This window comes from Anomaloglossus baeobatrachus, chromosome 1 (assembly GCF_048569485.1).
Source record: "Anomaloglossus baeobatrachus isolate aAnoBae1 chromosome 1, aAnoBae1.hap1, whole genome shotgun sequence".
Taxonomy (NCBI): Eukaryota; Metazoa; Chordata; class Amphibia; order Anura; family Aromobatidae; genus Anomaloglossus; species Anomaloglossus baeobatrachus.
Window position 1 is genome coordinate 570789209 of NC_134353.1, and position 23717 is coordinate 570812925.

General features: G+C 40.5%; 1 protein-coding gene across 1 annotated transcript in view; it reads right to left on the reverse strand.

Annotated features, from left to right (window-relative positions):
* KDM4C (lysine demethylase 4C) overlaps window positions 1-23717 on the reverse strand; it is a 480711-nt gene that overhangs the window by 85198 nt on the left and 371796 nt on the right. Inside the window, exon 17 of the mRNA XM_075317453.1 lies at window positions 17064-17172. Coding sequence (XP_075173568.1) covers window positions 17064-17172 — 109 coding nt within the window. The remainder of the gene's footprint in view (window positions 1-17063; window positions 17173-23717) is intronic.

A 23717-nucleotide genomic window follows, 5' to 3' on the forward strand; every position in this document is an offset into this window, starting at 1 on the left:
AAGGTGTGTATGCACATATACATTCTTTATAACAATTTGGGTTTTTGCAACAGCTATTTCCGTTTCATATATCTATCATTTCCAGTTCAGTTAAGTTTGATGGTCGCCGAGCATGGACAGAAGCCTTCAAATCATTCCAAAGATTTTCAATGATATTTAGGTCTGGGGACTGGGATGGCTATTACAGAACATTGTAATTGTTCCTCTGCATGAATGCCTGAGTAGATTTGGAGCGGTGTTTTGGATCATTGTCTTGCTGAAGTATCCATCCCCTGCGTAACTTCAACTTTGTCACTGATTCTTGCACATTATTGTCAAGAATCTGCTGATACTGAGTTGAATCCATGCGACCCTCAACTTTAACAAGATTCCCTGTGCCGGCATTGGCCACACAGCCCCAAAGCATGCCGGAACCTTCACCAAATTTTACTGTGGGTAGCGAGTGCTTTTCTTGGAATACTGTGTTTTTTTGCCTCCATGCATAACGCCTTTTTGTATGAGCAAACAACTCAATCTTTGTTTCATCAGTCCACAGGACCTTCTTCCAAAATGTAACAAGGCTTGTCCAAATGTGCTTTTGCATACCTCAGGCGACTGTTTATGGCATGCTTGCAGAAACTGCTTCTTTCGCATCACTGTCCCATACAGCTTCTCCTTGTGCAACGTGCGCTGTATTGTTGACCGATGCACATTGACACCATTTGCAGCAAGATGAAGCTGCAGGTCTTTGGAGGTGGTCTGTGGATTGTCCTTGACTGTTCTCACCATTCTTCTTCTCTGCCTTTCTGATATTTTTCTTGGCCTGCCACTTCTGGGCTTAACAAGAACTGTACCTGTGTTCTTCCATTTCCTTACTGTGTTCCTCCCAGTGGAAACTGACAGTTTAAATCTCTGAGACAACTTTTTGTATCCTTCCCCTGAACAACTATGTTGAATAATCTTTGTTTTCAGATCATTTGAGAGTTGTTTTGAGGAGCCCATGATGCCACTCTTCATAGGAGATTCAAATAGGAGATCAACTTGCAAGTGGCCACCTTAAATACCTTTTCTCATGATTGGATACACCTGCCTATGAAGTTCAAAGCTCAATGAGGTTACAAAACCAATTTAGTGCTTTAGTAAGTCAGTAAAAAGTAGTTAGGAGTGTTCAAATCAAGAAATTGATAAAGGTGCCCATACTTTTGCACCGGATACATTTTTTTAAATGCGGATTGCACATTTTCTGTAAGTACAATAAACCTCATTTCAATCCAGAAATATGACTCAGTCCATCAGTTATTAGATGTATGTAACGGAAATAGCTGTTGCAAAAACCCAAATTGTTATAAAGAAAAAAGGTTAACATTAATAGGGGTGCCCAATCTTTTTCATATGACTGTATAGACACGCAGCTCTGGCAAAAATTAAGAGACCACTGCAAAATTTTCAGTATATCTATACAACTGATATCTACGTACTTGTACTGGCCTGGTGAAACATACTGAAGGGTCAGTTTTACCATATAAAGAACATGATAAATAAAAAAATAAATAAAAATAAAACAAAACAATTGTTGAATTGCACTTTGTTTTTGCAATTTCACAACACTTGACTTTTTTTCACCATTTTCTGGTACATACTATGTGGAAGAATGAATGGTGTCACTCAAAAGTCCAACTTATCATGCAAAAAAAAACTAAGCCCTCATATGGCTATATTGACAGAAAAAGGAAAATATTATGGCTCTTGGAAGAAGGGGAGGAAAAAATAAAAACCGGAAATCACTAAGGGGTGAAGGGGTTAATGGTGGAAAAGTAGGGTGATTTGAACTTTTTTTAATGTGTTTTTTTTTAATTTTTTTTATATTTAAAAAAAAAACAAAACAAAACATTTTTTATTCACTTTTCACTGTATTTCTTGTGTTGTATATAAAGTAATACTATATTATTGCTGTATATGGGAAAAAAATCACAGACTTTTTTGTAGCCCGGCCACATGCAGAGTTTCAAGGGATATCTGTAATGACAAGCACGGAGGTTTTCAACAGACCCCTGGCTCTCGTAGCGACCAAAAGGCACTCAACGTTCATGTAGCGGGAATGCTGATGATCGCAGGGTTTGAACGCGGCATTTAACAGGTTAACAATTACATGATTGTGAGCATCACCCACGATTGTGAGGAAGGTCCTGGCTGTAACACACAGCTATTACCTCCTGTGTATGGATTGAGCGCATTCTGTGAGCCAATTCTATAACTGATCTTTCGGAAAAATGCTCGAGTTTGTCAGTGACTTCCATTATACTCGGTACTTTCATCGATATGTCTGAGCACCCAACTTGATCATTTCAAATGACGAGCAGCCGAGGCACATGGTAGTGATAGCTTATCAGTAATTGGCTCATAAAGAATACCAAGCATATAATTCCTAGGGTCCATCTGTTAATCATGAATCTAGTTGTCTGGAAAAAACATTATTACGCATTCTTTGTACATGCAAATTGTGTTTGTTTTTTTACATAGCTGGTTTCAGGACCTCGATTCTCAAGATTAGTAGGTGTCCCAGCAGGTCTGTAAAGACCATGTGTGCATAGCACAACCCCTTTAAGGCTAGGTTCATATGTCCAGTAATCATCCGTTAGAACGGACCCATTGTCCAAAAAAGTTGTACAAACTGAACTTTTTTGCCCATTTTGAAAAAATTGATTTTCACAGGATCCAATTTTTTTATAACATGGGAATCTATGGAAAACGGATTCATAACTATTTATCCTCCATTTGAAACTGATCTAGTAAGCAAAAAACGGATCCTTTACAAATACAAGAACAACAGATATCTAAACGGAAATCAGTTAACGGACCTGTTTTCCATTCAATCCCATGTTAAAAAAACGGATCCTCCAAAGATCAGTTTTTTTAAAACGGACAAGAAAATTGTGTTCGCTCAACTTTTTTGCTAACGGATTGCTGCTGGATCCGTTCCATGATTACTGGACATGTAAGCTTGGCCTAAGAGACTTTAAAGACTTTAAAAATGCACAAATCATAGAACTATATTTGCAGATTTATTAACTTAGTTATAAAGGATCTTTGACTGACCCCAAAATATATTGCAGTGTTAATAGACTGAAATTAGTGAAAACTGTACTACTCTCTAAAATTGAACGTGTACATTTGGAACCTATATCAGAAAATGCAATTATAAGAGTATATGTAATTGTATTTTTATCAATAGGAATAATTAAAAAGACAAACAAACAAAAAAATGTGGACGAGTTAATAAAAAATACAAACCTTGTTGGCCATTGACTTTTTAAACCATATTTTAGCTAAAACAATACAGTCGATCCACTATATTTTCAGAATTGATGGAGCTTTCAAAACAACAATCTGTGGCTTTCAAGCTTGCTATTATTTCCCTCTAGGTGCAGCTCTGAGAGCACACAGGCTTCCAAGTAGAATGGGGTGGCCCTGGCCAAACACTGAAAAGCTTATAGATCAGTCATCATTGTAGTGTAAATCCCTTTTCAAAATAATGTCTGTCGCTCAGAGTACACTTGTGCTTAGACTCGGTTCACTTGTCAAATACAAAATTTGAGGTCGCTGAAAGCCCAGGGGCAGCGCCATCTATTCTCAAACTCATTTCAACCTCTATTTTGACAGAGAAATAGGATTTTCAAATGTAAAAATAATAAGAAGCACCAGAGATGAAGTAACAAAAGCAGCTCATGTACACATATTGCTAGGACACAAAGAAAACTGCCTGCTTGGACAAAGTGAAAATATATTGCTCATACGGTTAAATACTGAACACAGAGGGAAAAAAAAAATAAAAAACATTTTGCTTAGATTATTTGCATTTAGCACAAACACATATGAAATGCATGATTTAGTTAAAGGGCTATTCCTCATTTGGGACTTTAGCAGCACAAACTTTCCACTCTCTTCACTTCCTCTTTGCCTCAGGGGAAGGCACTCCTCTTCATTGAGTGACAGTTCTGGTTCAGTAGCTTCATCCTAGTGCGGTGTTTCATCATGATACAGTGACATTAATGGTCTGTCAGTACTATTTTTGAAGTGTATATTGTTATCACTAGATTTGAATTTGGACCTAACAAGGCCTTTTAATAAGTGCAGAGGTCAAGAGAGAAATTAATAGAACTGCTATATAAAATACTGATAGAGGGAGCCAGAGATTTTTAAGGACGGATAACAACTTGCTCATAATCTGGCATGGATGATGAGGTAAACAGCTGTCTATCTGCCGTATAAACTCAATGGGCTGGAGAGTGGAGGCTGGTATCTCAGGAGTTAACTCCGCAGCCTGAAATGTAACTATGGCACATATCCAGCCAGGCTCTGTTGGTCGATGATTTCTTTAGCAACAAGCTATACACTACATGGGTTCTTCGCCATGTTCAGTGGTCCCAGAGAAACTTCTGTCCGAACCCACCGCAAAGCGGGATTCAGAAGTATGCATTGATGAGGCCATCAAATATAGTAGTGTAGACTGAGTTCCAGTGTGTTCTATCGTGCACCTTTTTCGAGCGAATACGCCTACTGGAGTTGGACACCTCGGTGTAGTAGACAACGTCTAGGTGTCTGCCACTGGTAGGCTCGTGCATTACAGTCAATGGCTCCATTGGTACATAGGTCTGAATCCTGTTTTGCTGAGGGTTTGGATGCAAGCCCCGAAGGGACCACTGAAAGTAGAGAAAAGCACAGTGTGAAAGGGCCCTTATAGCAGAACAACAGCATAGAGAAAAAGGAAGCCAATTGCAAACTTGCTTATTTTCATGCTGTTACTCTATACCAATTTTTATATAATCAGAATATACCTTTAAAGTGAACCTGTCAGGTGCAATATGCACCCAGAACCACAGGCAGTTCTGGGTGCATATTTCTAATCCCTGCTAACTGTCCTAGGCTACAGTAGAAGATATAAAGAGATCTTAGAAAAAGTATCTCGAAAGATGCTTTATGATATGCTGAGCGCAGGGACTAGTCACAAGGGCATTAGCTCCTGCACTCATTCCACCCTCTAAGCATGTTAGCACACCCACAGAGGCATGCTAACATGCTATTCAATGCCAGTGTCATCAGCGATGATGCGCATACCTGTGTCCGTTGTCACCGCTGACTCCGACTTTAGGCTCAGTGCGCATGGTCAGAAGTCCCCGCCACTTCCGGTCATGTGCACTAGACCTCTCTGAAGCCGAGACGCGTACACCTGTCTTCAGAGTGCACATGACCGGAAGTGTCGGAATTCAGATCATATGCACTGACCCTAAGCCTGGAGTTCTGAAGTGGTGACAGCGGACACAGGTACGCGCGTCACCACTGATGAAGCTAGCAATGGCATTGAATAGCATTGTCCCTGTGGGCCTACTAACATGCTAAGAGGGCGGAATGAGCGCAGAAATACTTTTTTTTTTTACAATAGCAAGACTTGCAATGATCTCTTTATGTATGCTACTAGATGCTGGGACAGTTAAGCGGGGATTAGAAATATGCACCCAAAACTGCTCGTGATTGTGGATGCATACTTCACCTGACAGGTTCCCTTTAAATGCCTTTAAATAAAAATGTTCTGTTAAATTAGAAATGGCAAATATAAAGGTATCCCAACTGGACAACTTAAAATGAAATTGTACTATCGATCAGCTGATCATTGCAAGTCTTGCTATTGTAACTCAAAACAATTTCCTTTTATAACGTGCTGGAGCTCATTTCCTCGGTGTCGAGACACTGCGGAGAAAACACTGTACGACATGGTGTCCAATGAAAAGAAATGTAGTGTTCAGTCTAGCACAGCAGAAAACTTTTTACTGTCTATTCGCAAAACTGATTTCAAAAGACTCGCTCTTTGATGTCTATGTGCTCTAAAAGGAGACTTGAAGGCAACCATTCAAAAACGTGCCATGATCGATAACAGTTACAATGATCACCCCTTCTTAGCACCAAAAAGACACCAGATTTGATAAAAAAAAAAAATTATTCATTCAGTCAGAGCAGACATCATGGAAATGTTTGTTATGTCTCTTGAGATAATAAACCCAATCAAAATTATGGGAATAAAACTTTAATGGATGAGTGCTACTGTTATTGGGCAAGGGGATGACCGATTTCTAGTGTCAATTTGTTCAATTTCCCTGAAGCACCATCACAAGAGAAATTAAACATTACACAGTACCTATTCAAATCAATAGACTTTTGGTGTATTGTCGGACACTCTTTCAAGAGCAACAACTACAGTATTCCCTGTAAAAAATGTTATGACCAAGATAAGAAACCAACAAAAGTCGACACCCGACTATAATTCTAAATTCTTAATTAAGTATTTTCTAAATCAAGATCCTAATAAAATACAAATGCAGACATAATTCTAAATAAGCTATTCCATTACTTTGATCTTATTTAATGACTACTTTTTTTATCTGAACTTATAATAATTTAATCTATGCGCATTCACCTTCATAGTATTGACCTTGGCCCTCACTACATTCGGCAAACACTAAATACTCCATAAATTCAAGTCCACATTATTCAAACAACAATGCTTTTAAGAAAGAGTCAGTGTGATTTCATTTAGGAACACTAAACTGCTATTCTAATTTTGCTTAAGTCAGATATTTTCCATCCATTCCTTCCGATTCTTTTACTTGATCATTGACAATAAAGAAACATTCTACGAAAGTCAATTGCCAACCCTTAGGCCCTACCCAAGGCACAATACAGTGTTCCTGTCCTTCTACCAATATAGCACAAAGTATATCACAAAAGTTTATTATAGCTTTTCATGGGACAGCCATGAAGATATAACACTTTGATTCAGTGTAAAGTAATAAAATGTACAGCTCATATAACAGTGTAAATTTGGAATGCCTTCTAAATAAAAACACACAGCTATCAATGTCTAAACCGCTGGCAACAAAAGAAAGTACACCCCTTAGTGAAAATGGCCAAACTGTGCTCAATTAGCCATTTTTCCTCCCTGTTGTCATGTGATTCATTAGTTTTACAAGGTCTCAGGTAAGAATGGGGAACAGGTGTTTTAAATAATGGTGTTATCGGTCACACAATCCTGCTGGTCAGTGGAAGTTCAACATGGCATCTCGGAGCAAAGACGTGAAAATCTGAAAACAAGAATTGTTGCTCTACATAAATATGGCCTGAGCTAGAAGAATATTGCCAACACCCTGAAACTGAGCTGCAACACAGTGGCCAAGGCCATACAGCAGTTTAACAATACAGGTTCTACTATGAACAGGCCTTGCCATGGTCAAAGAGGAGTGCACATGCTCATTGTCATATCCAGAGGTTGTGTTTTCAAAATAGACGTATGAATACTGCTAGCATTTCTACAGAGGTTAAAGGGATCGGGGGTGGGGTCCGCCTGTCAGGGTTTATATCATATGACGCACTCTGCATCAAATCGGTCAGTAGGGCTGTCGTCCCAGAAGGAAAACACTTCTAAAGATAATGCACAAGAAAGCCCAAAAACAGGTTGCTGAAGACAAGCAGACAAAGGAGAAGGATTACTGGTATCATGTCCTGGGGTCGGATAAGAACAACATAAATGTATTTGGTTCAGATGGTGTCAAGCATGGCGGCAACCAGGTAAGTATATCTTGCCTACAGTCAAGCATGGTGGTGGGAGTGTCCTAGTGTAGGACTGCATGAGTGCTGACAGCTTTGGGGAGCTACAGTTCATTGTGGGAACCATGAATGTCAGCATGTACTGTAACATACTTTAGCAGAGCATGATCCCCTCCCTTCGGAAACTGGGCAGCAGGGCAGTATTGCAATATGATAACGACCCCAAACACACCTCCAAGACGAAACTGCCTTACTAAAGAAGCTGAGGGTAAAGGTGCTGGACTGGCCAATTATGACCCTATTGAGCTTCTGTGAAGCATCTTCAAACAGAAGATAGAGGAGCGCAAAGTCTCTAATATCCACCAGCTCCATGATATCGTCACGGAGGAGTGAAAGATGATTAGAGTAGCTCCTGTGAAGCTCTAATGAACACCATGCCCAACAGACTTTGAGGCAAAGCTTGAAAATAATGGTGGCCACATAAAGACACTTTGGGGACAATTTGGTCATTTTCACTTTTTGCCAGCGATTTAAACATTACTGACTGATATAGTTGTTAAATTGTACGGCTCACTAACTTTTTGTGCGATACGCCAACCAGACCAGATTTTCCAAGATTATAAAGTAATTTGGCCACTAGACATTTAAAAGGTGTTTTCCAGGAGACCAAAGATCAACAATTAAAGGATTGCTCTACTTTTTTTTTTTTATACTTGTAAACCTTTACTGGGGATAGGTCATCATTATCAGATCAGTATGGGTTCAGCACCTTTGCCCCAAACAATCAACTGTCTTGGTGTCGGCAGCAGCCAGATGTTAGTAGATAGAGAGCTGAACAGCATAGCTCCATCAATTGTGTAACGACCTCGGCTTGGCACCGCACATCTGCTCCTATTCAAATGAATAGGAGTGGACCTAATTAATTAGCAGCGGTCAATACACAGTTGACTGAGCTATTCTGTTCAGCTTCACAACTGCGAACATATTGACACCCACCAATCTGATATTGCTGACCCATCATTAAAATACCATAAAGGAAGCAATCGTTTAAGATAGGGAGTTAGTATCAAATAGGTGAGGGGCTAACTATGGGACCAGTGAATGGGGCAGTGCCAAGTACAGCCACAATAATACTAATGGTGTTGTACCTGATAAATAATGAATAGGACCCCACTAATTTGATATTGATGGCATATCAATGTCCTAAAGCAAAAATTGTGTATTTACCCAAATAATAAAAAAAACAATGCAGCAGGTTAAAGGGATAAATGTATGCGTCACACGAGGTAAAACATAACTTTCACTAAATCTCTTAAAAGGTTAAAAACAAGACACACGCACAGCCCGAACATCAGAGTATGGTAGCCCATTTTCTTCTCTCATAAGATGTTTTCCTCTACTGGCCATTTGTTCCCCTGATGAGCCAAACAACAAAACACGTTGTGAGGCCTAGGGGCACCATTCATTAATAAGGTCAGAGTGTTGCTATTGAGGGGTATTGTGTGGCTGGAGTTGCCCCCCACCATGATTTGGTAACACATGGTATGTATAACCTTATTTCATGTCATGTATTTTGGTGCAGATGTTCTGAAGCTGTTCCATTCATCAGAAACATCCTTATGTCAAATAAATAGAAGAGATTTTCAGTCATGGAAAAATTTCTGAAACAAAAATCTACACCCAAATAGGTATTACACAGAGTCAACTAGATTAAAATATACAGTGCTTAAGTAAAGTATTCATACCCTATGAACTTTTTCACATTACATAAACAAACTTAAATGTATTTTTATGTGATATACTAACACTAAGCAGCAAGTATTTGTGAAGTGTAAAGTAAATGATAAATTGTTTTCTAAATAATTTAAAATATCAATCAAGAGGTCTAAGGGCATATTTCAGCATGTGGTGTTCCTTCTGGACTGCAGAAGACCCCTTGGAAGTGCTGAGAACCCTCTTATGAGGCCAACATTTTTCTTTCTATGTATTTGGTTGCTTTGATTGGAATCAGGTTATCATATATATAAATATATATATATATAGTAGGGCTATATTTGCCATTATACATATCAACCTATGCATTTAGCCTGAGTATTTAATAGGCAATTTAACACTATTATTTAGTCTGGTCCAGTAGCTATACACTATTGACGGTAGGACTAGTATGTGATAGGGAGCTTGACCTGATTCAGATCTGACCGTTTTTTATACAGCACTAAGCATTTTATTTGTGGGTTAGTTTTTGGTGATGGATACTTTTATTGTGTGTTAGGTGAGGGCGTAATATGTGTAGCCGACGTAGAGTTGGGGCGCCAAGTATCTTAGGGTGCCGACCGCTGTCAGGCAGGGAGCAGGGTTGGGCGAGGGCACTCCCCCTAACCTCCCAGGCCAAGTCTAGGCAACACTGCAATATCTGCCCTCACGATTCCAACATATTAGTGATATCTTTGGTGTGCACCTTACAGAGCATCAAGGTGTTTATTTTGACCCATTTTTAATCAGTTTATAATAAAGTATCAGATTTTAGAGTGTTTTTCGTGGCCTTTTATATTTAGACCTATATCAGTTTGCATATAATTTAGTTCACTTTGAAGAAAAGCATGTCCACAGCATGATGCTGCCACCACCATGTTTGACAGTGGGGATGGTGTTTTCAGGGTGATGTGAAGTGTTAGTTTTCCACCACATATAGTGTTTTTCATTTATTGAAAAGAAGTTCTGCATTGGTGTTATCTGACCAGAGCGTCTTCTTTCCCATGCTAGCCATGTCCCCTACATGCCATGTGGAAGAAGTTGTATGGGTCAGCTGAGACCAAAGTAAAACTTTTTGAGCTAAATAAAAACACTGGGTGGTGGAAAGCTGACACTGGACATCACTATGAAAACACCATCCCCACTGTCAAATATGCTGGTGGTAGCATTATGCCATGGAAATGCTTTTCTTCAGCAGGGGCAGGGAAGCTGGTCAGAGTTGATGGGAAGATGGATAGAGGTAAATACAAGGCAATCTTGGAGGAAAACCTGATAATGTTTATGGTTTTCACCAAGGAACATGGCTTACAAGGTAATAATGCATTGCAACCTAAACACATGAACCCCAGAGAATCCTGTGAATAACGTCTCTCTACAGAGGCCATAAAAAAATAGCACTAAATAAAAAGGTCCATATACCTGGAAATTTATGGTGGTTTTAAAACAATATACAAATGAAATACTTAGGGGACAAGAGGAAATACAAAAGTGTAAAATCTAGCAATCTTTGACCTGGTGACAGATTGTCTTTAACAAATGGTTTTTGACTGCCGTAATAATTTCTTACAACTGCACCAGATGGAAAGAAAATGGTTTGCCCTTATAACTTTTATATTTATATACATATTACGTTTATATTTGATTGGTTAACATATATTTGTACTATTACTTTACAGTTTTCCTTTTTAATAAATAAACCAGTTTAATCATGATTGACGTTGTCTTTTCTACTAGGCGATCAAAAAGACAATTCAATTCTTATCATCTGTTCTTCAAAAGCAAGATGTTTTTAGATCTTTCCCTCGACAAACTGCACGCTGTGTAAAAGGTGCTTAAGATATGGCACAACATGAACCTATTCAACTACTGTATTTGATTTATTGAAATGTGCTTATAAAACAAAGAGGGAAATGCTCCATTCATACTCACAATACATTTGCTTTGAGACACACTAAAAAGCAAGTCTGTTTTTTAAAGAGGCCCTTTCACAATACTTTTTTATTTTAAACTGTGTAGATCAGTAAAAAAAAAAAAAAAAAAAAGGGTGGCAGAGAGGCTAATTAAAACACATTTTCAATTTCTTTGAATATTTTATATTTTCCCCCTATATTACGGTACCCAATCATTAGAAGGCAGTGTCATATAAGGGGTAAAAAGCAAATGCTACCAGAGACATTCAGAACAAGTTCCCCGCGTGATCTAGTGAGACTCGTATCCCCTACCGTCACCTTCCTCAGTATCCAGAACCATTCAGCTCCTTTTACAGCGATGTCACTGGTCTTCAGACTTTCCGGTCAGACTGTACTCTGCGTGACCCAGAAGTGACGTTTACAATACAAACCTTTGGAGCAGAACATCAGAACAAGGCTGTATAGGCTTACATGGTAAAAGAGAATTCCAGAAGATGCTTAGATATAGCCGGATAGTCTGACCTGTGGTAACGTCACTAAAAAAAGGAGATCTCCGATGGATATCTGGGACAGTGGTAACATTACACTCACATTTAGGCTATGTGCGCACAGTGCGTTCTTCGCGGCGTTTTTGCGCGTTTTTCGGGTGCGTTTTTGGCCTCAAAACTTCAGGACTTTGCTTCCCCAGCAAAGTCTATGAGTTTTCATTTTTGCTGTCCGCACACATCTGTTTTTTTTTACCTGCGTTTTTGAGTTAAAAAAAAAAATGGACATGTCAGTTCTTTCCTGCGTTTTTCCCCCATGCAATGCATTGGAAAAACGCAGCAAAACGCAGAGATCAAAAACGCAGCAAAACGCAGCCAAAAACGCACCAAATCGCGGCAAAAATGTGTGCGTTTTTTGATGTGTTTTTTCGACGCAGGTGCGTTTTTGTGCGTTTTTGGCAGCCGAAACGCACAAAAACGCAGCGTCAAAAAGACGCAGTGTGCGAACCTAGCCTTACACAGATTTAATGGGGGGGGGGGGAAAGAAACTTCATAGGAGAGCTTCTTTAACAACATCATATGGATTAAAGGGAACCAATCACCAGGATTTTCGTATATAACCTAAAGCCAGTGCTATACTGGCACTATCAAGCTGATTCTCTACATACCTTTAGTGGTCAGCTCAGATGTACAGTCATGGCCAAAAGTTTTGAGAATGCTACAAATATTAATTTTTACAAAGTCTATTGCTTAAGTTTTTCTAATGGCAATTTGCATATACTCCAGAATGTCATAAAGAGTGATCAGCTTAACAGCAATTACTTGCAAAGTCAATATTGGCTAAGAAAATGAACTTCAACCCCCAAAACACATTTCAACATCATTGCATTCCTGCCTTAAAAGGAGCAGCTAACATTGTTTTAGTGATTGTTCCATTAACACAGGTGTGGGTGTTGATGAGGACAGGGCTGGCGAACAATCAGTCATGATTAAGTGAGAATGACACCACTGGACACTTTAAAAAGAGGCTGGTGCTTGGCATCATTGTTTCTCTTCAGTTAACCATGGTTATCTCTAAAGAAACACGTGCAGCCATCATTGCTCTGCACAAAAATGGCCTAACAGCTAAGAGTATCACAGCTACAAAGATTGCACCTCAGTCAACAATCTATCGCATCATCAAGAACTTCAAGGAGAGAGCTTCCATTGTTGCCAAAAAGGCTCCAGGGCGCCCAAGAAGGACAAGCAAACGCCAGGACCCTATCTTAAAACTGTTTCAGCTGCAGGATCGGACTACCAGCAGTGCAGAGCTAGCTCAACAATGGCAGCAGGCTGGTGTGAGTGTTTATGCACGCACTGTAAGGTGGAGACTGCTTGAGCAAGGCCTGGTTTCAAGGAGGGCAGCAAAGAAGCCACTTCTCTCCAGAAAAAACATCAGGGACCGACTGATATTCTGCAAAAGGTACAGGGAGTGGACTGCTGAGGACTGGGGTAAAGTCATTTTCTCAGATGAATCCCCTTTTCGATTGTTTGGGACATCTGGAAAACAGCTTAGGAGAAGAAGAGGTGAGACCACCAGTCTTGTCTCATGCCAACTGTTAAGCATCCTGAAACGATTTATGTGTGGGGTTGCTTCTCAGCCAAGGGAATCGGCTCACTCACAGTCTTGCCTAAAAACACAACCATGAATAAAGAATGGTACCAGAATGTCCTCCAAGAGCAACTTCTCCCAACTGTCCAAGAGCAGTTTGGCGCCCAACAATGCCTTTTCCAGCATGATGGAGCACCTTGCCATAAAGCAAAGGTGATCACTAAATGGCTCATGGAACAAAACATAGAGATTTTGAGTCCATGGCCTGGAAACTCCCCAGATCTTAATCCCATTGAGAACTTGTGCGCAATCATCAAGAGACGGGTGGACAAACAAAAACCAACAAATTCTGGCAAAATGCAAGCATTGCTTATGTAAGAATGGACAACTATCAGTCAGGATTTGGTCTAGAAGTTGATTGAGAGCATGCCAGGGAGAATTGCAGAGGTCGTGAAGAAGAAGGGTCAACACTGCAAATATTGACTTGCTGCATTAACTCATTCTAACTGTCAATATAAACTTTTGGTACTCATAATATGATTGCAATGATATTTCTGTATGTGATGTAAAAATCAGACAAACACAATTAAAAACCAGAGGGCAACAGATCACGTGAAAATATCATTTTGGTGTCATTCTCAAAACTTTTGGCCATGACTGTATAGGTTTTGAAATCCAAGAAAGTTTATAAAATCATCAGCTTCTTGAGTGACAGCAGCTGAGGAGCAGATAATATCTGGGGGCGATATTCATAGTTATCCTGAAGACTAATCTCTTACGACAAGCCTACAACCTACAATGTCCAGTAGACCACTCCACAACCATCTCTGTCCTCACCTACTGTACCATCACCCATTCCCTGTAGACTGTGAGCCCTCGTGGGCAGGGGTCCTCTCTCCTCGTATACCAGTTTGTTTTTGTACTGTTAATGATTGTTTTACTTGTTTTTATGTATACTCTTTTCACTTGTAAAGCGCCATGGAATAAATGGTGCTATAATAATAATAAGCCCCTCCCCCTGTTAGAATTAGCATAAGTATTATACAATAGATTCAATATTTGAATAGCAGGACCTGTGCGGAGTTCATACCCAAGTGACCAGAAGGGGCGGGACCTCAGCCAACAGAAAAATATTGCTTTCTGGCATCGGCTTTGTTGGCTGAGGCCCCGTACCTTTTGGTCACATGGGTATGACCTCAGCACAGGTCCTGCAAGTAAAATATTAAATCGATTGTATAATACTTAAGCTAATTCTAACAGAGGGAGGGGATAACTATGAATATTCCCCCCAGATATTATCTGATTGTCAGCTGCTGTCACTCAAGAAGCTGATGATTTTATAACCTATACATCTGAGCTGACCACTAAAAGGTATGTAGAGAATCAGACTGAGGCCGGGGACACACGGGGGACTACTGCGATCCTCGCAAGACACTCGGCTCACGCTGGCAGCACAGCGGGAGCAGAGTGTCATGCGAGTGTCACTGCGACTGAGGTCCAATCATGCGATCGGACTACAGTTGCGGGGGGGCGGCCCGGCGCTGTGGAGGGGAGGGAGGGATTTATCTCCCTCTCTCCTCCATTGCCGGCTATTGCCATTCTCGCTCTGCACTCGCAGTACACCGGTGTAATGCGAGTGTAGTGCGATTTTTTTCTCGCCCCATAGACGAATGGGTGCGAGAGAAACAAGGATCACATTGCACCTGCAGCATGCTGCGATTATTTTCTCGGTCCGATTATATTTTATCGCATTCCACTTGCTCCGATTTTCATGCAGTGGTTCTTAAACCTGAACGTGCCAGTATAGCACTGGCTTTAGGTTATATATGAAAATCCTGGTGATTGGTTCCCTTTAAGTGTCCACTAGTGATGAGCAAATACTACCATGCTCGATACACAATGATCAGTGGCATGCTCAAATGGGTTTGACTCATCTACTCAGTATAATGAAAGTCAATTTGGAACTTGAGCATTTTTCTGGAAGATCTTTTGGAAAAATGCTCCCGTTTCTCATTCATTTCCATTATACTCGGTACATGAGTCAATTCTGTATGAGTATACAACTGCTCGTTATGAGCACCCGAGCATGGCAGTGCTCGCTCATCTCTAGTAGACACCTCACATTAAACTAAAAACACTACAAAGACAAAAAAAAGATTAGGGTCTAGCAGTTCTGAACCATTGAGTATCTTTTTTAGCACAGCAGTTGCTGCATATGCAGGGTGGGAGTACCCAGGAAGAAAATATTGCCTCCACTAGCCAAAAAGCAGCAGTGGAAGTTTAAATTTCTAATCATGCCATTTAGAACCCTTAATCTCCTGTTGCTCTGCATCAGTGGATATAGGATACCTTGTGGTTCCCAAATTTATTTAATTTGGAGGGCTCTGAAGCAGAAAAGCATAAATAGGCCGACACTTATTTTGGAGTATGATGTGGTCAAGTCATTCTTGAAGCTATGGCATTCTTACAAGATATAGTTGTTAGAGATTACAGACTGGCTACCCTGGAATAGAGTAATACATCTTGCTAATATAGACCTTTCGGAGTGAGTAATCTCAGTGTCATTGAGAGACATAATATTGAACAAGTAAAAAAAGAAATGGGATGGGACAGAGGGCCTATTGATGATGGTCAACGGAAAGAAATTCTGGAAAAGGCATCACGCCAAGCGAAGCACAGAAATTGTTCCATTTGCACGTACTTCATAGAGTCTTCATAATGCTACAATTTCTGTATGCTATTGAGGTAACCGGGTACTCATTTTACAAAATAAGGCAGGCATAAAGAACAGGATGTGGGCTTGTTCAGAATCTGCTCTGCTAATATTACTTTCACATCTTTTGTCTGTTTATTGTAATGTGGAATATTTATCATAGTAATAAATAATAATAGTTATTCATTTATATAGCACTATTAATTCCATAGCACTTAACATACATTGGCAACACTGTCCCAATTAGGGCTCTCAATCTAAGGTCCCTATCTGTATGTCTTTGTAGTGTGGGAGGAAACCGGAGAACCTGGAGGAAACCCACGCAAACACAGGGAGAACATACAAACAGATGGTGTCCTTGGTGGGATTTGAACCCAGGACCCCAGCACTCTAAGAATGTAGTGCTAACCTCTGACCCACCGTGAGGTAGTAAGGATAGATGAGACGGGACCAACTATTCAAGAGTTTATCAATGAAATAAACTGATTGCTGAATTTAGAGAAAGAACTATACTTGAGAGGTGGTGCGAGTGGTAAATTTGAAATATTATGGGTGTTCTAGATGAACACCTCAAGACTAGGATCTAGAGCGTTAATTAGATTTTGATGAGGGATGTTACATTCACTGGATAGTACTAGAAGGTACTGTTGTAGGATGGGTATGTTTTTTGCCTTCCAAACCATAATTGCAACAATAAATGAGCGCGTTGCACTGTTTCACGCACCATAACACACTACGACCAAGAAGCAGATGGAAGGGTAGAGGGGCGATGTTGTGGTGGATTTATGACAACTGCTACTTTATCAATTTTGGTATAATTTCAGAGATTTTTATAATATTGACCTATACTAACATGTTGGTGCACAAGGTATAATCTGCTAGTGGTTGTGGGAGAATAATTATTTTCAAGGGGTGTGGATGATTTTAGAAGATAATATACATGTTTTTGTAACCTTAATTTTATGATAAAAATAATTAAAAAAAATAATTTTCTATGCATTTTTAGATATCATAACATTTACTTGTTGCTTACTTACCAATTTCAACCTTTCAAGAGGAATTCTGCTGATGTCTATTTGAGATCGTTCCATTACATTTTCAAATCTTACTTCAGGAACAGCAATTGCGCACATTACGTGTGCCCATCTAAATAAGAAAGAATGCACATATATTTAGCGAACAGCATTACCAATTTTCTGTTCACACTGACTTTCCTAATAAAGTTATGACAGATGTGTTGTGACTAGTGATGGGCGGACCCACAGATACCAGGGATCGGCGGGTTCAACCAGGTTTAAATAAACAACCCGGTTCCGACACAGAACTAATCCCAGATATCAGCCCAGACGCCAGTCCCCATATAAGTCTATGGCACAAGAATCCGGCACTTAAAAATGGTGGTAGAAGGGCAGGGGGATTAGAGCAAACGTGCTATTACCAGTCTCCGCATGGCTCTAACGCTACTGCAGGGACTGCTCATTACCCTCATACATATTCACTGGTTCCCCGCCCACTGACCGTCGCAACCTGATTGGTTGCAGTCAGATGCGCCCCCACCCTGTGTGACAGTGTGTCTAACTGCTTTTTATCACAGATAAAGCATACGGCTTAAGGCTGCAGCCCCCAGCCATGTGCTTATCTTTGCAGTGAATCAAAAAAAGAGAGACAGCATGCAGCTTTTTTTTTTTTAAATTATTTAAATAAATAGTTTAAACAAAAAGTGTGTTCCCCCCAAATTTGGATACCAAGCAGACAGCTGGGGGCTGGTATTCTCAGACTGGGGTGATCCATAGTTTTTTGGCATCTCCAGCCTAAAAATAGCAAAATGCAGCCGCCCAAGATTGTCGCATCCATTAGATGTGACAATCCCGGAACGTTACCCAGCTTATCCCGATTGCCCTGGTGCGGTGATAATTGGAGTAATATGGGGTTAATGACAGCTCACAGCTGCCACTAAGCCCTTGATTAGTAATAGGAAGCATCTTTGAGACCCCCCCATTACTAATCTGTAAGTGAAAATAAAAAACACAGAAAAAATCCTTTATTTGATATAAAATACAAAAAAACACCCTCTTTCTCCCCTTTATTAACCCCCAAAATACCCAGTTGTGACGTAAATTCCACAAGGTCCCATGATGATTCCAGCTCTGCTACATACATACTGAAATGACAGCATGCGGGCACAGAACATTACCACACGCTGTAGGCTTCAGGCAGAGAGTGACTGAGTAGGAGCGATGAGCAGTGACGTCACTCAGTTTACCTGCTGTCATAGCTGGAGTTTTCCCTGGTCATCCACCTGTAACCGCAGGTAACCTGACCTCAGGTGACCTCATTAATCTCAGTGACCTCATCTCAGGTGAACTGGGTTCATAGACCTGCATCTCCTGGCAAAAAAACAGAGTTTTCTGCCAGGAGATGCAAATTTGGTGCTGAAATGTCTGCACCAGTTTTTTTTTTAACAAAATTTGCATCTCGTGGCAGAAAACAGCATGTGTGTATTTTTTTGCAAAGTTATGCAGATTTGGCGCTGAAATCTATACACCATATTCCTGCACCAAATCTGCATCTCCTGGCAAAAAAAAAAAAAAATGAAGCAAAACGTTTTGTTTTTTTTATGCGGTTTCGGTGCAGTTTTCTGCCAGGTGGTGTAAATTTGGTGATTAAGTCCGGTGCAGACATTTCAACACCAAATTTGCACCTCCTGACAGAAAACTGCACTGACACAGCATCAAAACCATTTTTGTGCATTTTTTTGGCCAAAAGATGCATATTTGGTGCTGAAATTTTTAAATTACATTCCTGCATCAAATCTGCATCTCCTGGCAAAAAAACCCGCATCACTCTCGCCTCAAAACTGCATTGTGTTTTAATACGTTTTTTTGCCCGAAGATGCAGATTTGGTGCAGGAATATGGAGTAAAAATTTTAGCACCAAATCTATATCTCTTGGCAAACCCCCTCGCAGTTTTCTGCTTAGAGATGCAGGGCTGTGAACTCAGTGACCTCACCTGAGGTGAGGTAACGGAGTTTAATGAAGTCGCCTGAAGTCAGGTTACCTGCGGTCTCAGGTGGGGGACCACCTGTGACCGCAGGTGGTGCCCCACCTGACTCCAGCTGTAAAACGCAAATAAAGTAAGTGACCTCACCTCATCGCTGCTGCTCAGTCATTCTCTGCCTGAAGCCCACAGAGTGTGGTCATGTTTGGTGGCCACGCTCTGTGCCTTCAGTACGTAGCAGAGCTGGAATTGTCGTTGGACCTCGTGCGGATTACGTCAGAACTGGGTGTTTTGGGGGTTAATAAAGGGGAGAAAGGGTTTTTTTGTATTTTCTTTCAAATAAAGGATTTTTTCTGTGTTCTATTTCTTTTCACTTACAGATTAATAATGGAGGTGGGTCTCATAGATGCCCCTCATTACTAATCTAGGACTTAGTGGCAGCAGTAGGCTATTAACCCCTTGTTACCACCAAACCAGGGCAATCGGGATGAGCTGGGTAAAGTGCCGGGATTGTTACATCTAATAGATGCAACAATCCTGGGTGGTTGCAGGCTGCTATTTTTAAGGGGGGGAGGGGGGGGGGCAAAACCAGGGTCTCCCCAGCCTAAAAATACCAGCCCCCAGCCGTCGGCTTTATCATGAATGGGTATAGAAATTGGGGGGACCGCATGCAGTTTTTTTTACAATTATTTATTTAAATAATTAAAAAAAAAAAAAAGCCTCATGGGGTCCCTCTTATTTAGATACACAGCCGAGATAAGCACACAGCTGGGTGCTGCACACTGTAGCCAGCCATTATGTTTTATCACTGCTGGGCATAATAATATGGGGGGGACCCTACGTCATTTTTTTAAATTTATTTTTACACCAAAATAGACACTCACACAGCATCTGATTGCAAGTAGTCAGACATGTTGTCACACAGGGTGGAGTCACGGTCTGACTGCAACCAATCAGACGCTGAGACTGCTGATGGGCAGTGCATATGCATGAAGGATAATCAGCAGCCCCGGAAGTAGTATGAGTGGTTCCGGAACTGTGTTACAGCTGCCCGGGAGACTGGTAAGTATAATGCACCTGCTTTCCCCTTTTTTCTATCATCTTTTTTCTTTATTTTCTTTTACTTACTCGAAATTCCCTGAGAACTCCGGGATTGGTGCATGGGTATTTTTGAACCCGTGTGGATCTGGACTTTTGCAATCCCAGTCCGCCCATCACTAGTTGTGGCCCATTTTTATTATGGATGCCATTAAACTGTAGAGGGTGTTACCACACCATAAAAACAATGGCACAAAAGGGATGCCAAGGTAGCAGTCTTACCTGAGCCCTGGTGCCAGAAAATGCTTTACAGTGCCTCTGCCACACATGACACAAGTATTATAACTAGCACATGGTAGTTGAGCCCCAGAAATGGCCTTCTATTGGGGGTCAGAAACTTTAAATTACACCAAGGCATGTATAATAGAACAGATGATATCAGTACTGTGCATCAGAACTGCATGTGTATCCAAAAACAATGATATTCAATCATAATAGCATTTGTTGGAAGTGCAGTCATCCTAAGCAGACTATAGAACAACTGCCGATCGGCTTGCACATAGCTGATCAGCAGGTGTTTATTGGTCAAAGTCATTCACAGCTAGTGGATCTTTAGGTCTGATTTCAGAAGCAGATACAGACAGAAAAAGTCCACAAAATCCAGCTTCACAAGCATCAAGCTTATTTATTCTATAAATTCATATGAACAGCTTATGCCATACCTCCAATTGTTATGTGAGGAATAACAACTGGAGATATGGCATAAGCTGTTCATATGAATTTTAAGACTAAAGCAGCTTGTAGTTTGTGAAGCTGGATTTTGTATACCTTATTGCTTCCATCATGGCAGGAACATATCCGAGCTTCAGACTGCAAGGCGCTAATAGTGGTGAGCTGGTTTGTTTCTTTTTCTCTGACCGATAGAAGAGGGCTGCACCAATGGTAGGTCTGTTTTATTCAGCAACTACTTGAACTTCGTAGTTTTCATTTGGCATTCACCAGCAGCAATCATTTTTACCCTAAAAATGTAACTCCACCTCCTTCGCTTTTAGACAAACATACACTGTTTTCCTACCCTCTAATGGATCTTGTGATAATATAATATTTTTTTTTTTTTTTTTTACTTGTAAGCAATTATACTGTTGTGACATTTTATCACTGGCACCTCTGTTACTTATTGGATGCTCGTCTTCCTAAAAGTGGCGTTTAAGACCTAAATCTCCACGCTACTATTTTCCTATCTGCCTTTTTGATGTACTCATATACACTATATACTGCTTAGGAGGAAAAATAAGTCACATTTGTTTTCCACTTTCCTGTAACAGCAAAGAATAGTAAAACATTCTTAATTGCTGCGAAATCTGCCCAGTCTCATCTACTTGAAACTGTATACCTGTATTCAAAAGGAGCCTGTCAGTGTGTTAATGCTTCCTGAACAACGGGCTGCATGAATCGGACACTAGCTGCATTATTGCAGCCATGTATGCTTCACTCTTAATCGCTGTAGTGTTTCAGATAAGACATACTTTAAGTAGCTGGCCAGTAACTATGCGTCTAGCATGGTCCCTGTGGCTTCTCCCCTCCCGATGTTTGACTGGACATTACCTAAACACACGTGTAGGGAGAGCCCTGTCAGTTTAAGTGATCTAAAAAGAAGCCAGAGACCGTCCTTAGCTTATTCATCTGAGATACATTGTCCCTCCTGGCTTTTCAATGTATGTACTCTCTCGGACACCACAGTGTTTCACAGTAAAACATATACGGTTGCATCAATGTAGTCGGTGTCTGAATTTTGCTGTCTGGCATTCCAGCAGGATGAATCCGCTGACAGCTTCACTATAATAAGAAGTCTTCAAATACAAATTATTGGGCTGCCATTGAATATTTGGGTCTTTTTTGCGAAAAAGATGTAAAGAGTGCCTGTCAAATAAAAAAACACGCTATTGACCTGCAGATATTGGGTTAACCTGCAGGTTAATAGCATTCTAATGTCATGCGGACACCGCACTGAGAGCCCCACTGCCGGGAGGAAATGAATTTTATTTCTCCTGGCAGTCTAGGGGTTTCAGTCATAGAGGCACGGTTTCAGTCAAAACGCAGTACATAGTAAGAACTGGCTGTAACCACGCCCCTGACATTGACTGACAGCCGGCTCTGCACTGATGCAATGCAAATCTATAGGTCAGTCAGTGCAGGGAGTGTGGTTACAGATACTGCAGTCTATGCACACAATGATGACTTAGACCATGCTGGGCACACCTCTATGACTGAAAACCCAAGGATGCTGGGAGGAATATAGTTTATTTCTGGGGCTCACAAGTCAGAATGCTATTAACTTGAAGATTAACCCCATATCTGCAGGTGAATAGCGTTTTTTTTTTTTTACATGACAGGTTCCCTTTAAACTATTCAGACAAAGCATAGTAGCTTAACCTGCTAACAAATAAATACATTTAAAAAAAAAAGAAAACATTGTTTGCCATGTTTTGTGAGTTTCTGACAAAACAAAAAAGATTAAGCAATCACAACTTTCTCTACAACTAATGAAGAAAATACGCTGGAGTATGATAAGGTTTTAACAGACAATGACAGAGAGTTTCATTAGCTTCAATAAGTGCATATTTGTTGCAGAAAATAAACAGGAGCAATCACTATGTTTTTCAAATCTAAATACAGCCTAAAGCATATAAATATATACTATTAACATGGTCTTCTAATCCAGGCAGTGACAGGAAGCTCTTATCTTAATGGGTTTACTTCCTTTTAACAAAACTTACTAATTTTGGTTGTGTAGGTGACAAAAATAATAAACCCAGAAAAATCTTGTTAACTATACTTCTTGTGAGCATGGTGGTTATCACTGTTGCTTTGATCTCAGTGGCTATCGCAGTAGCTTTGCAACGCCGGGGTCCTGGGTACAAATCCCACCAAGGACAACATCTGTAAGGAGTTTGTATGTTCTGCCCTTGTTTGTGTGGATTTCCTCCCATACTCCAAAGGCACACTGGTAGGAAATTTAGGTTGTAAGCTCCAGTGAATGCAGTGATGATTTATACAAAGCGCTGTGGATTTAATGGAGCTATATAAGCAAGTAAAATATATAAATGCATACTACATATGAAAGATATTCATAGAGTAGCCATAGCATTAATACCACTCGCCTAAAATGGAGTAAATCCCTCTACTGCTACCATATCTGCTGTAATCGATTGAGGCATGGACTCCACAAGACCGCAAAGAGTGTCCTGCGTAATCTGGTACTAAGACAACTGCAGTCGGTTCTTTTAAGTTCAGAAAATTGTTATCTGGGGTCTCCATAGGACTTGTTTTATCAGCACATCCTACAGACGCTTGATTGGTTTGAAATCTGATATTGGTTTGGCGTTTATCCAAGTTGCCGTAAAAGTAAGAAAAGATGTTAGAAATCCTGGATTGTGATTTATTAGGCTGGGCTCTGTTTCACTGTTTCAGGGGTCCGGCTCGGATTCACTTGTTTCAGAGGTTCGACCCCAAGCACCCCAGCCAATTAGCTGTTCTCCGCACAGGTGACAGCAGCAAGTGGATGGAAATGCTCCGTTACGGAGCTGTGAGTTCCTCTGATAGTGGCTGCATCTGGGTATAGTACATCCACTTTCTAATGAGCTGATCGGCGAGG